The sequence below is a fragment of the Terrapene carolina genome, unplaced genomic scaffold (assembly GCF_002925995.2).
Source record: "Terrapene carolina triunguis isolate 2854851 unplaced genomic scaffold, T_m_triunguis-2.0 Scaffold142, whole genome shotgun sequence".
NCBI classification, from domain to species: Eukaryota; Metazoa; Chordata; order Testudines; family Emydidae; genus Terrapene; species Terrapene triunguis.
The window spans coordinates 4,115,159-4,130,502 of record NW_020664493.1 but is presented as its reverse complement, the minus strand read 5'-3'; the positions used below and the strand labels follow the sequence as shown (position 1 = coordinate 4,130,502).

The 15,344-nt window shown below is 42.5% G+C and overlaps 1 protein-coding gene across 1 annotated transcript in view; it reads right to left on the bottom strand.

Moving 5' to 3' along the window:
- Positions 1 to 15,344, bottom strand: part of LOC112114688 (importin subunit alpha-4) — an 83,709-nt gene that overhangs the window by 3,726 nt on the left and 64,639 nt on the right. Inside the window, exons 12-16 of the mRNA XM_024211513.3 lie at positions 11,846 to 11,974; positions 6,949 to 7,053; positions 6,746 to 6,817; positions 6,491 to 6,653; positions 4,823 to 4,917 (exon numbers count right to left, since the gene is read on the bottom strand). Coding sequence (XP_024067281.1) covers positions 4,823 to 4,917; positions 6,491 to 6,653; positions 6,746 to 6,817; positions 6,949 to 7,053; positions 11,846 to 11,974 — 564 coding nt within the window. The remainder of the gene's footprint in view (positions 1 to 4,822; positions 4,918 to 6,490; positions 6,654 to 6,745; positions 6,818 to 6,948; positions 7,054 to 11,845; positions 11,975 to 15,344) is intronic.

Here is a 15,344-nt window from a genome sequence, read left to right as displayed (position 1 = left end):
CCACTTAATTACAGCAAAGACTCTTAACTACAAAATTAAGATTGAAATTTTAGCTTTCTACTATATCATCTAATCAATACTAGTGAAATCTAAAAACTAGTTTTGTGCTTTTCTCAGGGTTACCTATTGTATTAAATTGATTTTTATCTATAGCTGATAGGAATTCTTGTCTTTTTTTTTTTGGTAATCAGTATTTCTTCTTTGATTCTGAAGATTCTAACTTAAGTTATTTCAGAGTGATTTATTTTTTAAACTTCTCAAATTCCCAGTTGAATATACTATATTATTTTACAAAAGAAACAAATTAAACTGTCTTATTGGTGTAGCATGCAAGCCATTAATATAGAAGAACCATGATTCAATTTCCCCTCTCAGAGTTTTAGAAGTTAGGCACACAGGTAACATTTTGTTTCTAGTGAAGGCTAAAATTATCAATAGCATTACAATATGTACACCTGATTTCCAGCATACAGTCCACTGGCAGCAACATTGAGCATGCTAGGAAAAGATTACTTGCTGATATTTGTTCTGAATGTATTGGCTCTGAAAATCAGACTTCAGGAGCCACATGTCATGTCGCATGAGTTACTGAACCATTCAAAGCAGTAAGGCCATCTGAGGGTGCATATACTGTTTACACACTGAGATCCAGTATTCTGAAACACTACAAAGATAAGTCGACCTATATTAGGTCGACTTAAAGCCACTGGATTAATTACTGTGGTGACTGATGTCCGCACTACCTTCCTTGGGCCAATGGTGTGCGTCCTCACCATGAGCGCTTCCACCGACCTAAGAGGGGGAGTGTGGGGAGCTGAGAGCCTGGTCTCTCAGCTCTGTTGGCAGCTCCCTGCCAGGAGCCCATCTGCCCTGTTGGGAGAGGAGGGGAAGCCACCCGGGGCTCCCAGCCAGGAACGGCGTCCATTCTTGCCCCAGCTCACAGCATCGACAAAGACACTGTGCCACCCTAACACCACCAACATAAGCCCAACACCTCTGGTTTTATTATGTCAACATAGCAGGGGAGTTACATTGGCGGGAGGAGCATTTCAGCATGTATACCTCCACTCTTTTATTGACAAAAGCTGACTTTTGTTGACAAAACTGTGTAGCGTAGACAAGGCTTTAGGATTCTGGAGTGCTGACCCCTAAAATCCTTCAGTCCCTCTCTACTTCAGGAAACTCATTAACTCCTAAAGAGAGGGGAGGAGGAAAGTCTGTAGATCTGCTGAGCAATACATCTGGAGAACAAGTTACTGGCAAATAACTTTTCTCCTTCATGACAATGCTTATTACTCTAAATGAATGCCAGTGAAGCTCTGCAGAGGCAGCGACAAACCTCAGCAGAAAAGCTGAGTGCTAATTAAGAAGAACAAGAGCACTTTCCCAAACTGAGGATCCAATCTGGATTTAGAGTCGATACAATGCTTTGTTAAGTGTGATTGAACTACAACTAGCAGGACTGTCTTCTTCTACAAAGACATTACAAAGCAGCACACCAAGGTTGATACTTCTTTAGTACAAGGGTACTGTCATCCCTTAGGAAGTCAGGAGAGGGTTAGTCTGGTTTCTGAAGAAAAGGACCACGCCTGCATGCCCTATTGCAGTGAACTACAAGGGAATAATGTAGAGTTAGTGGCACAGAGAGAATCAGTGGCCTTCAGTCTCCTCCAAAAAGGTAAGAGAAGACATTCCACAGGGGGTGGGGAAAGAAAAAGAAAAAAAAAAAGATGCTTCTGGGCAGGGAGCCATAGTACTGTCAGGCAGGTGAGGTAAATATAGCTTCTTTTCCCCTCATTTGTGTAATCCTGTTAAAGGGCTTGGTTTGTTTGCCTTAGTCCTGAAAAGGGACAGAATACTGTTTTGGGTTTGATAGTTACTTGTTATAAATAACCACCCGAAGAGTGTTGTCTAGCTTTATTTTGTGGCTCTACATAGGACCCTAAGACATACTGACACTGAAAATCCAGTAAAGTTATAACAGAGCTGCCCAAAAAACAAAACAACAAATCCACTGACTCAGTGTCCTATTTACTCCTGGGGGAATTCTGCAGAATTCATGTCCCCCACAGATTTCTTTGCTTCTCTGCAGAAAAATGACTGACAGGGAAGCAAAGGTAAGCTGCAAGAGCAGTCACTTGCCCCTCCCCAGCAGTGCAGGTGTGTCATTTCGAGCAATGCAGAACCCCCACCCTGCCAAGCCTTATCCCCTGCATCCATTCAATTGGTATTCAATTGTTTAACAGTGCGATTAAATCACAATTAATTTTTAAAATCATGATTAATTTTTTGAGTTAATCGTGTGAGTTAACTGCGATTAATCGACAGCCGTAGTTTAAACCCCTAATTACCTGGCACCAAGAGTCAAGTTTCCTTGAAACAGACTGCACCACAGCTAGGTGATTCCAAAGCAAACCTTCTACAGCTTCTAGAAGCCCTTTGTTTGTGGGAACAACTACCTGTCTCCTTCAACACCAGAAGGTCAAATATCACATGATTTACTATGGACTGAAACAAGAGGAATGTCAGACACTGCCATCCTTTCTACTAGATCCTAAATGCCTTCAGGTCCCTCTGAGGAAAGGACAGAAGCATCAGGTGACAAAGATGGGGGGGAGGAATACTTCTGATGAATGACACCCAGCCTGTTACTCTGATACCAAATCCTTCAGGACAGAAATGGAAATTCTCATCCTGACAGCACTCTGCTAAAGGTCTGGAATATTTTGGGGGAGACAACCTAGATATCAGTTTTCCTTCACCCTTTTTGCTGGAACCAACTCTCCAAAAGAGCCTGAATCAGGAAGAGCTGGAGCCCATGAGGGTCAAAACTCCCAAGGAGGACAAAAGACAAGAAGGTGGATATACATCTTATTCTGAAACAATTGACTCCCTCGGGCAGCAGCAGATGGCCAGAGTGACAAAAAGGTATCTAGATGCAGGAATAACACTGCCAGAAATACAGCTTCAGAGCCTTCAGCTCTGTTCTTTAGTGGCTGCTCCTTCTCCCCACAGAAACCATGACTGATTAGACCTCTCTGAGATGGTGATTTCTCAGTAAGAAAGGATGCCAACATAGGAAAGACTGTTCCTATGAGAAAATAAAGAGGATAAGTTAGAAGACAGATCCAACCTGACTAATAAATCTCATTGCAAAGCCCAAGGAGTGCAGGATCCAGACACCCAGCATCTGAGGAAGTCCTAACTTCTTTTGACATCCCAGGATTTGAAGAAATGCGTGCAACTAGGCAGGGCTGGACCTGAACCAACCTTTGGATACGACTGACTTATATCCTGGTGCCTTTTTTCATGCAAATCCCTTGAACTTTTACACACTTTTTAGAAACTATGGACAGTGACTCAGGATTCCCTATAATCTGAGGTGCATAAAATCACAGAATCAGAAGTGTAGGACTGAAAGGGACCTCAATAGGTCATCTAGTCCAGTCCCCTGCACTCAAGGCAGGACTAAGTAGTAACTACTAGACCATTACTGACAGGTGTTTGTCTAACCTGCTCTTAAAAACTTCCAATGATGGAGATTCTATGACCTCCATAGGCAATTTGTTCTGGTGTATAACTACCATGACAGATAATAAGTTCTTCCTAGTGTCCAGCCTAAACCTCCCTTGCTTCAATTTAAGCCCATTGCTTCTTGTCCTATCCTCAGAGATTGAGAAAAAACGTTCACCCTCCTCCTTGTAACAGTTTACATCCAGAGGACGAACCCAAAAGTCTTGGATCCTTTGTCTGGTCCTAGGGCTTCCAACTCAGATACTTTAGACTGTAGACGCAATCCACTCAAATCTCCAGGAGAAAACTCCTCACTCCACCAAGCACTCCAACAGGACGAACTTCATCCCACAGTGGACCTTCTAAAGAAGCCTCAAAGTCATTTGAGTAAACATATCTTGAGCTAACATTTCATGGTGATTGGATTGTTGGAAACTAATATTTTGGAGGAACAAGATCACCAAGCAGTCAATTGTTGCTATACCTGCAATTATAACAAAATACCACTCAGGACAAAAATGTCCAAGAAAATGTTAATCACCATAAAAACTATTGATTCAATCTGTGCCAACTATTCCTGCACAGTGAAAACAGATTTGTGGTCACAGAACCAAACCCAATAAGAAGAGTGGAACTGAGGGAGTAATGGGGAAGGGACCTCTTTTCCTTGGCACTGAATTCTAGGATTATACATGCACCCCTTAACAGTTTTACTGTTCTGAATGGTTCCATGGCTTCTACACAGGACATGTGAGGCCTGGAGTGGTAATCTGAAGGAGAACTGCTGGCATCAAACAATTTTTAAGGACAGTGCAGGGTTAATCATAATATCTGATATAAATCTATTTTTCTATAAAGTATATAAAACTTGATTTGCAAGTATATTTTCTTCTAATGATAAACTGTTCAACTTTAGAAGGTGTTGTAGTGTGGGCTAGCTTTTACTGGTTTATTAGGCAAAAAATGAATTGCCCGTCTTAGTCAATGTCTGTTTGAGGCAGTTTCTTGGTGCAAGAAAGGAATGAAAAAGATGGAGTAGGAGCAGGAACAGGTCAAAGAAGTCACAGAAGGGAAGGAAACCACAGAGGGAGAATGGAAGATTGAGAAAGTATCTTAATCTTTTAATTAAGACAAGCTGTACAGAAAAAGGTAGGAAAATATCCTCTGAACAACCCATGTCCATAAAGGGGGATGACTGAAGTAACGCTGACAATGTAGTTACTAAATTAAAATATGGAGTTCAAAAGCATTCACACCAAACATTTCATACATCCATAACCACACACAGAGCATTCTTTAATGTACTTACATCATCACCAGAGAAATACTGATCTATGATTTCAAATGCTAGTTTATAGATGTCCTCATTCTCGTGCTGTTGCAAGGCTTCAATTTTCTCTAAACCTGGCCAAATGACAGCAGGAATAAAAGCGTTCAACAGGTTAAAATGAAGTTTGTTAGTAGCTACTTTAGGTTAGCATTTTAGACATAACAAAATACTGCCTTTAGTTACATTAGTACCTCAAGACATACTGGAGAACAAGGATGGTCACGATGGAGCCTAGCTTCCAAACATGACCCAGAATGTTCTTTCAAAGTTGCCATTTTCATCTTTAAGACAGAGGTGTGGCTTGTGGAATCTACAGGTCTCAGCACAGCCCGTTTCCATGGGCCACCCACCTTAATGATGATGCGGAGTCAAACCTGTTCTTAAAAGCCTCCAGGGCTGCTGCAATCCATTCCCTTTTATGTAAGTTAGGTGAAGCACTCAGTTAAGCAAAGTTTGTGTATTTCTGCTGTATAGCATGTATCCTTTGTCCCATACAGACATTGTACATCTTGGCAGGCTAAAAGTGGTTCCACATTAGAGTAGCATACCAAGAGTGAAATGCAAACAAGGTGACAGAAGAACATAGCTACAGTAGTTTAAAATCATAACTTCAGTTTCGAGCAAGAAATTTATGTACTTGGGAAAAACCTTTTTTAAGACATTCATTTATCTCTAACTTGCTTTTGAAAAATTAACTTGCCATCATATCTAAATTGCTGATGTGTGATTTAACAGGGACTTGCTACCTCAAGCCCAACTTCTCTTCCTATTTTATTCTGCAGGGAAGTCAAAATACTGACATTCATTCCCACTGCAATGGAGTGATGCAAAACCATGAGTGCAGATGGATCAAAAGCATAGGCAGAAGTTGGGTGGAAATAACGCTCTCTTTAAAACAAATCTGAAAAAGATACAGAAAGCTACTACTGAAATACACTGGTCTGTGGAAGTATGTCCTCACCCCACCCTGAAACCAAGTGTCCCCCAATGTGAAAATCCCTCTAAATAAGTTTCACTAAATAGAAAAAAGCCACAATGGCTACAAGATAATGTATTTTTTCCCTTTCTGACAGTTTCATCCACTTATTTAAATACCACATAAGGACCAATTGCTGGTGTTATGTGGCATGTGCCAATGGCCGTAAGTCAGGGGTTCTTACAACATATGTTTTGGTGGCCTCAGTTCAGCCACCACCTCTTGCCACAGCCCTGGGGCTAAGGCCTGAGCCTCGCTGCCCCCGGAAAAGTGGGTCAGGAATTCAGTGGTTGCCTGCAAAGTCCCAGGTTCCTCCGGTGACATGCACACCGGTCCCATGTGTCTCCAGAGGCGCTGTCCAGATCCCCTGAGGAGACTGCGGTGCAATGTGCTGATCCTGTTGGCAGTGCCAGCAAACACCAAGGCAACACATCCAGGAGCAACACTGGGCACGGGGGGGGGGGGCCCCCTCTTTCCCCCCCCCCCCCCCCCCCAAAATCACTGCCTAGGAGGTTGTCGTGGCAGCAAAAAAATCCAGTGGGGGCCACATGTGGTCACAGTGGCCACATTTTAGAAACACTGCCTTAAGTACTGCACTGGTTCTGAAGAAGGAAGACAAAGTGATCCATAGCAAATAAAAGTTTAAAAAAGTCTAACAAATAAAATCTTACCTCCACATTCTTCTATAATTTCAGCTATTGTGCTAGCCTCATCACCAGCCATTATCAGAATGTTTTTCAGCCCATCCAGGACCACCTGGACCACCTGAGAGTCTTTTACTGACAGTAAATTACAGAATGGTGGTATTACGTTCTGTTGTACAAGATATTCAACCTAAATATGGGGAAAATGCCTTCAGAATTATATACGATTAATCTTACAATACACTACATTTTAACAACAACCTGAAAGTCAGCCACACACACCTGATCTTTTCTTCCACTTATCGTCAAGTTGCTAATTGCCCATGCAGCTTCCTTTTGTGTTCCAAAGTCCCCCTGAAGGGTAAAATTGATAGTTCATTAAAATTAGCAAGCATACATCTGTAAAGCTTATTAACTCAAATATTCCCTGTGTCAGACTTATAAAAAGATGATGACAAACTTGCGTAACTGACAGCTTGACTGACCTTAGCCAGCTGGTGTATGATCATAGGGATTAGTCCAGCATCTATTACAGCTTGAACTTGTTGCTGGTTTCCTGCTGTGATATTGGAAAGGAACCAAACTGCTTCCTACAATCAGACAAAATGAGAAACCACCTTTCTTTAGAAATAATTTAAGTCTTTATACATGGCTAAAAAGCATTACATGTGAATTGCAATGACACAAAAATAAAGCATTAAATAAGTCCAGCAATTCTTCATCAATCTGTTCCACCATGTGTTCCTTGTCCTAGAAACACTTATTCCCTGGAAAAAAAAAAAAAAAATCAAGGATTGTCTTCACTACAGGGAGAAAGAAGCTGCTGCAATCGATGCAGTTGGGGTAGATTTAGCAGGTCTAGTGAAGACCCGCTAAATGGACATCAGAGCCATCTCCGGTAGACCCTGGTACTCCACCTCTCCGAGAAGAGTAAGGGAAGTTGACCGGAGAGCGTCTCCCATCAACGCAGCGCAGTGAAGACACCAGGTAAGTTGACCTAAGCTACGTTGACCAGTTACGTTATGACTTAGGTCCAAGTAGTAATGACAAGCCCTCAGAGGCATTCAGTGAGCTTTAGAGTAAATCTGGCTTCTGTGACTGCAGTTTCAATTTGGCAAACTATATAGGCCAGGGGTTCTCAAACTGGGGGTCAGGACCCCTCAGGGGGTCGGGAGGTTATTATGTGGTGGGACACGAGCTGTCAGCCTCCACCCCAAACCCCGCTTTGCCTCCAGCATTTATAATGGTGTTAAACATATTTTTAATTTATAAGGGGCGGGGGGTTACACTCAGAGGCTATGTGAAAGGGGTCACCAGTACAAAAGTTTGAGAATCACTGATATAGGCCTTCAAATGACACACTTAGGTACCAAAAAGCCAGACTTACACCCGTGGCCCTCTGTCTGTCTTATCCCATGTGCTAGAACTTCCAGCTCTCCTCACCTCACCCCCAGACAGCTTCTATAATGCAATCATGTGTTTCCAATACAAAATTCTGCAACACAGTGAAAGCTAAAGACATAGGGGTCAATATAAAATAAAGTTTAATGGGACTTTAAATATACATTTAGTACATTATCCACTGGACCAGTTTCATTTACACTAAGGCCCCCCAGAACATTTTGCAGTTATATTTGAACCCACTTTCTGACAACTCTGCACTGCTAGAGTTAGTATAATTAAGGATCTGACCTTCTGTATTTATTGTCATATTTAGTTAAATAAAACTATATTGAGTCAGGGAATCCAGAGGCCTGACTGCAGATTTTAGCTCAAATATGCTTTGAATTACTTGGGAGGTGGGGGGGAGGAGAGGAGTTTGCTTATAGTGTTTATTGAAACTCAGATGTGAGAAGTTTTAATCTCTGATTTTTGCATATAAAACTAGAAATGACTAGAAGACCCTCATCCTAAGAAAATGAAATAACCAATAGTTTAGTCAGTGGTGGTCTTCTGCACTGGCACCAAAAAAGACCTGGGTTCAGTTCCTATTTCCATTGTCTTCTTGGACCAGGGAGTGGTGTTGATGCAATTCATTCAAGGCCCCCCCACTGGGCAGACAGGTAATCCTCATGTTGCTCAGTTCTCTTTTCCAGGTGATTCAGCAGCAGAACCAAGTCTCAAGGAAATCACACAGTTCTTTGTTAAAAGAAAAGGGCTATATAGGAAGAATTACCAAGAACTCCCATAGCAGATTCAGAGAACACTACCAGACAGTCCATTTGTAAAAGGAAAAATAATTCAAAGCTCAAAATAACGAGCTCATATGGTTCTTTCCTGGGAGCAGCTGTATCCTGAGCCTCACTCTCTTCAGGGTTACTAGCGTCCAAATGTAGGTTGTTCGTTTTTTTAAACAGGGGGTTATGACCCTCTTTAAATAAACCCAGAAATAAGCCCCACTTCTTGTCATGACATCTAAGAAGCAACTCCTAGAGTCCCTTCCTGGGAGCAGCAAGAAGTAGGTAGGATACAGCCCAGCAACTGCAGCTATATGTTCGAGAGAACGCCTTCAGGGCTCCTAGCAACTGGCAGGGGCTAGGGGGAGCAGAGGGCAGTCACCAGGGGACCTCCTCTGCAGATAACACAGGGGAGGGAGTAAGTGTATGTATCCTGAAAGATAGGAAGCTTTTTCTCCATTCACCTGTCTTTTTGGTGGAGGGGGAATCAAAGAGGGGTGAGGCAGGGCTTACTGAACACAAACTGCCCCACCCACACCTAAACAAACACAAGTAACCATAGCAGAGGAAAGGCTCTGAGTACTTCCTCCCATTAACTCCCAAACTTCTCCACTTCCTGCACACACAACAGGGAAGCCCACTGACATAAAGCTGGAAGGAGAGAGGAAAGGAAGCACAGGCTGTCTTTCCCCTTCTCTTCAAAGCAGAGGAATCCATATCCGCCTGAAGGCACCAAAGGCGGTGACAGGAAAAGGGAAGCTGGGCAGAAGGCAATAGGTCTGCTCTCCTCCAAGTGGTGCTTCACAAGAGTGCTCTGCTACATGAAGTGAAGAAGCTGGAGTGACCTTGCCTGTCTCAGTGGGAGGGAATAGGATTTCAGAGCCTGAGTGACCGTTCCCATGAAGAAGATAATTTGCATACTGAGTAATGTCAGACAGGATGTTTGATCGGCAGAAAACTAACTGCTCCCATCCTAGCAGAGGCACTTTCTCCATTCTCCATGAAGACTATTTAAGCAATATGGAGACGTTTTAATGGTTTGGTAGGCACTAGTGGTCAACATTTAGGGTTCCCTCTGCTCTACACATCCTGCAATGGAAGCTGATAGGATGCCAGTTGCTGTCAGAAGCCTCAGGATGCTCCTCAGATGCCGCAGTAGAGGGTATGATTTATTCCTGGTATAAAAATGGGGCTTCTAGAAGGCATTTAGCTCTCTTCTCCCTTTAACAAAAATCCCTCTACCTCCATCTCCTCCCCCACAAAAAAGGAAAACCCCATTTTCCCTTTAAAATGACACTTATGTTGGGCAATTACTAACAATGGCCTTCCCTTTCTTCAAGTGAGGCTCAGAAAACCATCTTAGCAGAACTAACAGAGATTCTACTCATAAACAGTAGCTGCCTTTAACTCGCCAAAAATAAGCATAGGTAAAAACTTTCCAGAGAGCCAAAACTGGGAAGGTGGTGGAGCAAATATTATAGTGCTGGATGAGTGATACGCTAGTAATTATAATATTTTGAAGGGCACATTTGCTTTTCCTGTGGGCTCAACTGAAAGTGATAATACTTATTTATGAATATTAACTGCAATGCAGATGACTCACAATTCTCATATAGTGATACAAGGTATTGTATTTCAATGCTAAGATTACACTTAGGATAGGTATCTTTAGATCACAGGTTCCTTGAAACAGATACGATATACAATAGGGCACTGGAGCCAATGTGTGTGTCCCTGTACGCCTGTTACAGCCCTTGGGCCCTTACACCTGGAAGCAGTAGTTTCAGGTCACATGCTTGTTCCTAGTCATGTGCCCTAGAGGTAACTGGATATAAGGCTTCCTGCCTCTTAAACAGAAGAGCAAATAGGAGAGACCCAGCCTCTCCCAAGGAGCTAGGAGAGGGGTGGGTAAACTTTTTGGCCTGAGAGCACCATCGGGTTCCCAAACTGTATGGAGGGCCGGGTAGGGAAGGCTGTGCCTCCCCAAACAGCCTGGCCCCCGCTCCCTATCTGCCCCCTCCCACTTCCCGCCCCCTGACTGCCCCCCTCAAAACCCCCGACCCATCCAACCCCCCCAGCTCCTTATCCCCTGACCGCCCCCTCCTGGGACCCCCCGCCCCTAACCTCCCCCCTAGGACTCCACCCCCTAATCCAACTGCCCCCTGCTCCCTGTCCCGTGACTGCCCCCCAGGACCCTCTGCCCCTTATCCAACCTCCCCCCCGCCCCCCGCTACCTGCCCCCTTACCATGCCGCTCAGAGCCCGGCCGGAGCCAGCCAGAGCACTGGCGGCACGGGGAGCTGAAGCTGCGAGGGAGGGGGGACAGCAGGGGACGGGCTGGGGGACAGCCTCCCCAGCCGGGAGCTCCAGGGCCGGGCAGGACGGTCCCACAGGCCGGATGTGGCCCGCGGGCCGTAGTTTGCCCACCTCTGAGCTAGGAGATGCCTTTCCATGTGTCAGGCAGAAGGCCGGGGAGGGGACCACGAAGAGCGAGCAAGAGCACACAACGGGAAGCCTCTGTTGAGGAGGGCTGTGAAGCTCTGGAGATAGCTTTTTACTGTGTCCTGTTGGGAAGTAAATCTGTTTTGGGTTGCTTTACATTTGTTTCTAAATTAATAAAGAAAGCCCTGAAAAAGGAACTAGATCTGTGCAGCTGGTTTGAGTGAGTATAATTTTCCTCAGTTGATGGATCAGACCACCAGCTCACACAGTCTTATTAAATCTGTGCACACCTCTGGCACTATATAAATAAGTCTGCCAGGAGTGAAAACTGAAGGGAAAAAAAAAAAAAAAAAAAGTGTGTAGGTTTCAATATTGCTTTCACTGTTGGTCTGAAGCAGAGGAGTTCCAACCACATCTCTCCTACATGTACTCACCTTTGGTATTTATATGCTGTAAAATTTTACAGACGCAACATTTTTATCTGAAAAGACAATATTTTCCACTCTTATTAAAGTAGTCCCTTTAAGTGGGATTGCCAATCATATCTCGAAGAGAATAGTTTGTGGCCACTATGCAGACATGGTTATTAATGGAAGGCTTTAAACTGTTTTAAACTGTTCCCTAAAGTTAAAAAGAATAAAATAAATAAAAGGTAGTTGGGAATTCTGCTTGCCACGTGCTACAAAAGGAGAGATATTTTATTTTGTCAACCTAAAAGGTGAACCTAGAAACAAAACAAAAATGAAAATAAAACCAAAATATACCTTGTTTATCTTCTCTTTTGGATGCGTCAGGAGATTTGGGAAGTGAGAGAGAACGTCACAGTTGAGAACAACTTGTGTTTGTTCATCAGTACCAGTTACTATGTTGCCTACTGCTCTCAGTGCTGCTGTCTACATTTGAAGAAAAGAAAGTAATATGACATTACTGCATGCATTGTAACTACTTGTGGTAAAACAAGGACCACTAAAAAAAACCATGACAGTGTTCCTTTAAGCCAGTCATTTCCCGAAATATAATTTAACATTGTATCTTCAAAACCAGGATCAGCAATATGCTGAGAGTGAGCAGGGTGGAGTTCTTGCACCACCTCTCTGCAAAGTGAAAAGGCAGAGTACAAATATTTTCCTGAGTGAAAAAGTTCCATCAGAAGTCAAGGAAAGTGCGAGATTTCAAAGTTATTAAAAAGAAAGATTAAGGAACTTGAAACTGAAAGAGAAGAAGATGACTGAGAAGACCAATTAATTAAGAGGTCTGATTTGAGTTACATTTAATGTTCCTATGCTTTTTCTGTATCTCCCCAGACAGCTATTCAACTCAGATCTGTGCTACAGTAACATTATAAGAACTCCCCATTTTTCCCCTTCCTACTAAGTACTGACTCTCAAATTGCTCTCAGTAGGCTCTAGATCTTTATTCATTAATCAAGTAATTAATGTTTTACAACTGACAATATATTCAAAATATTCATTTTTTTTTAAAGTAAAAAATTCAGGACAGCCAAAGGAAATAAGAACTAAGAAACATGACAAACATACAGATACCACAAAAAGGCCCTATTTTGCACCATGGCTTCATAGTGCTAAAAATTTTAAAGGTGAAAATTTTATCTTAAAGATCCTCTCATTTCATCACATTTTTGACCTGGCTAAACTAGATTGGGTCCCTACCTTCTACAGGGAAATACCAGTTTTCCTTACTAAGGAGGATTATAGCATCTGAGTTTATTTTGGCACTCAAAGGTCCCAAAATAACCATTCTTATCTCCAGGATTAGGTATCAGCATATACAGCACCAACGCTTCTTCCTATACCCAAGGTAACACATGCACCAAATAACAGAGGATTAAAATTCAGGAAAACTTGAAGGTTTTCGCCCTTGCAAGAACAATGGCTAGAAACAGTCTCAAAGTTAAATAGATTGGGGGTGGGGCGGGGGGGAGAAATGACCCTTTAGGTAATCTCTTTCTGATGCCCTACTAAATTATCTATCAAACCTTTGTAGATTAGAGTGAAGTTTACGGATTGTTCATTATATATTCCTTATGGTAAATTAATGTTTGAATACTATATGTCATATCATATATATCTAACATGTTCAAGTTTTACTTTTATTTTCTTCAGTTCTCATCAACTTGAAGTTTTTTCTACCATAGAACATTTGTAAGACTTAACAATGTGGCTATCTGAAGATCTGTTTTGTTATAATTTAATATTTTTAATAATTTAAAAAAAATTAAAAAGGTGTCTGGGATTTGAAAGCTCAAAAGAAGAATCAACACAAGTACGAGAGCAGCAGAACTGATAAGAAGCCAAGAGTCTCAGGACATCACTGTACAAAACAAACTGAAATTTTAGGGATAAGGCAAGAGTAAAAGAGATTAGACTGGATAAAAATGCATTACAGATTATAGAAGACGAAACATAAAAATACTGATTGATCAAAAAATATTTTGGTACCACAAGTCTCATTATACTTTTAAAAAGGAATGTGAAGTTGACAACCACTCAATGGAAGACATTTTAATGGGTATCATTCTTGCACAACTTGTATTCATTTTTTTTACACAAAGATCACACCAGGAGATTGTACATATACCTTCAATAGAAGGCTATGGAAATTCTATTAAAAATATCTACATATTAGAAAACAGTTTAATCTGAAGAGTTTCCTACAACTAAACTAGGGCCTGACAGATTTTCAACAAGACCTTAGTGACCTGCACAGACCTATTTCTATACCAAAAACCTTGGATTAATGTAGCAGGGCCCAATCCCCCAACATCACTTCTCACCCTCACTACATCCCCAGTTCACTACTTACCATCACCTCCTCCCACTTTAGGTTTGGGTAGTGTCGACATGGCAATTTGTATTAGCTAGCAGGGGTTGACCTTAGGAGGGGAAGCCTTGGACTGATCCCCTCCAATACACACATTAAAATACAAGCTTCCTCATCTACACAAGGATAGTAACACATTTCAAAAACATACCTTTTTTCCTGGTAGGGACACTGCCTTTGGGATGCAGTTTTAAATCTAATTAACTAACATGATTGTAAATGCTAGTCTCACCACAAATTTTTTTTTTCCAGGACACATGGCAAATAACTTACTAAAAGTATTCATAGAATCAAAGAATATCAGGTTGGAAGGGACCTCAGGAGGTCATCTACTCCAACCCCCTGCTCAAAGCAGGACCAATCCCCACCTAATCATCCCAGCCAGGGCTTTGTCAAGCCTGACCTTAAAAACCTCTAAGGAAGGAGATTCCACCACCTCCCTAGGTAACCCATTCCAGTGCTTCACCACCCTCCTAGTGAAATTTTTTTCCCTAATATCCAACCTAAACCTCCTCCACTGCAACTTGAAACCATTACTCCTTGTTCTGTCATCTGGTACCACTGAGAACAGTCTAGATCCATCCTCTTTGGAACCCCCTTTCAGGTAGTTGAAAGCAGCTATCAAATCTCCCCTCATTCTTCTCTTTTGTAGACTAAATAATCCCAGTTCCCTCAGCCTCTCCTCTTAAGACATATGCTCCAACTGCCTAATAATTTTTGTTGCCGTCCGCTGGACTCTTTCCAATTTTTCCACATCCTTCTTGTAGTGTGGGGCCCAAAACTGGATACAGTACTCCAGATGAGGCCTCACCAATGCCAAATAGAGGGGAATGATTACATCCCTCGATCTGCTGGCAATGTCCCTACTTATACAGCCCAAAATGCTGTTAGCCTTTTTGGCAACAAGGGCACACTGTTGACTCATATCCAGCTTCTCGTCCACTGTAACCCTTAGGTCCTTTTCTACAGAACTGCTGCCTAGCCACTCGGTCCCTAGTCTGTAGCAGTGCATGGGATTCTTCCATTCTAAGTGTAGGACTCTGCACTTGTCCATCAGATTTCTTTTGACCCAATCCTCTAATTTGTCTAGGTCCCTCTGTATCCTATCCCTACCCTCCAACGTATCTACCACTCCTCCCATCTGCAAACTTGCTGAGGGTGCAATCCACGCCATCCTCCAGATCATTAATGAAGATATTGAACAAAACCGGCCCCAGGACCGACCCTTGGGGCACTCCACTTGATACCGGCTACCAACTAGACATGGAGCGATTGCTCACTACCCGTTGAGCCCGATGATCTAGCCAACTTTCTATCCACCTTATAGTCCATTCATCCAGCCCATACTTCTTTAACTTGCTGGCGAGAATACTGTGGGAGACTGTATCAAAAGCTTTGCTAAAGTCAAGGAATAACACGTCC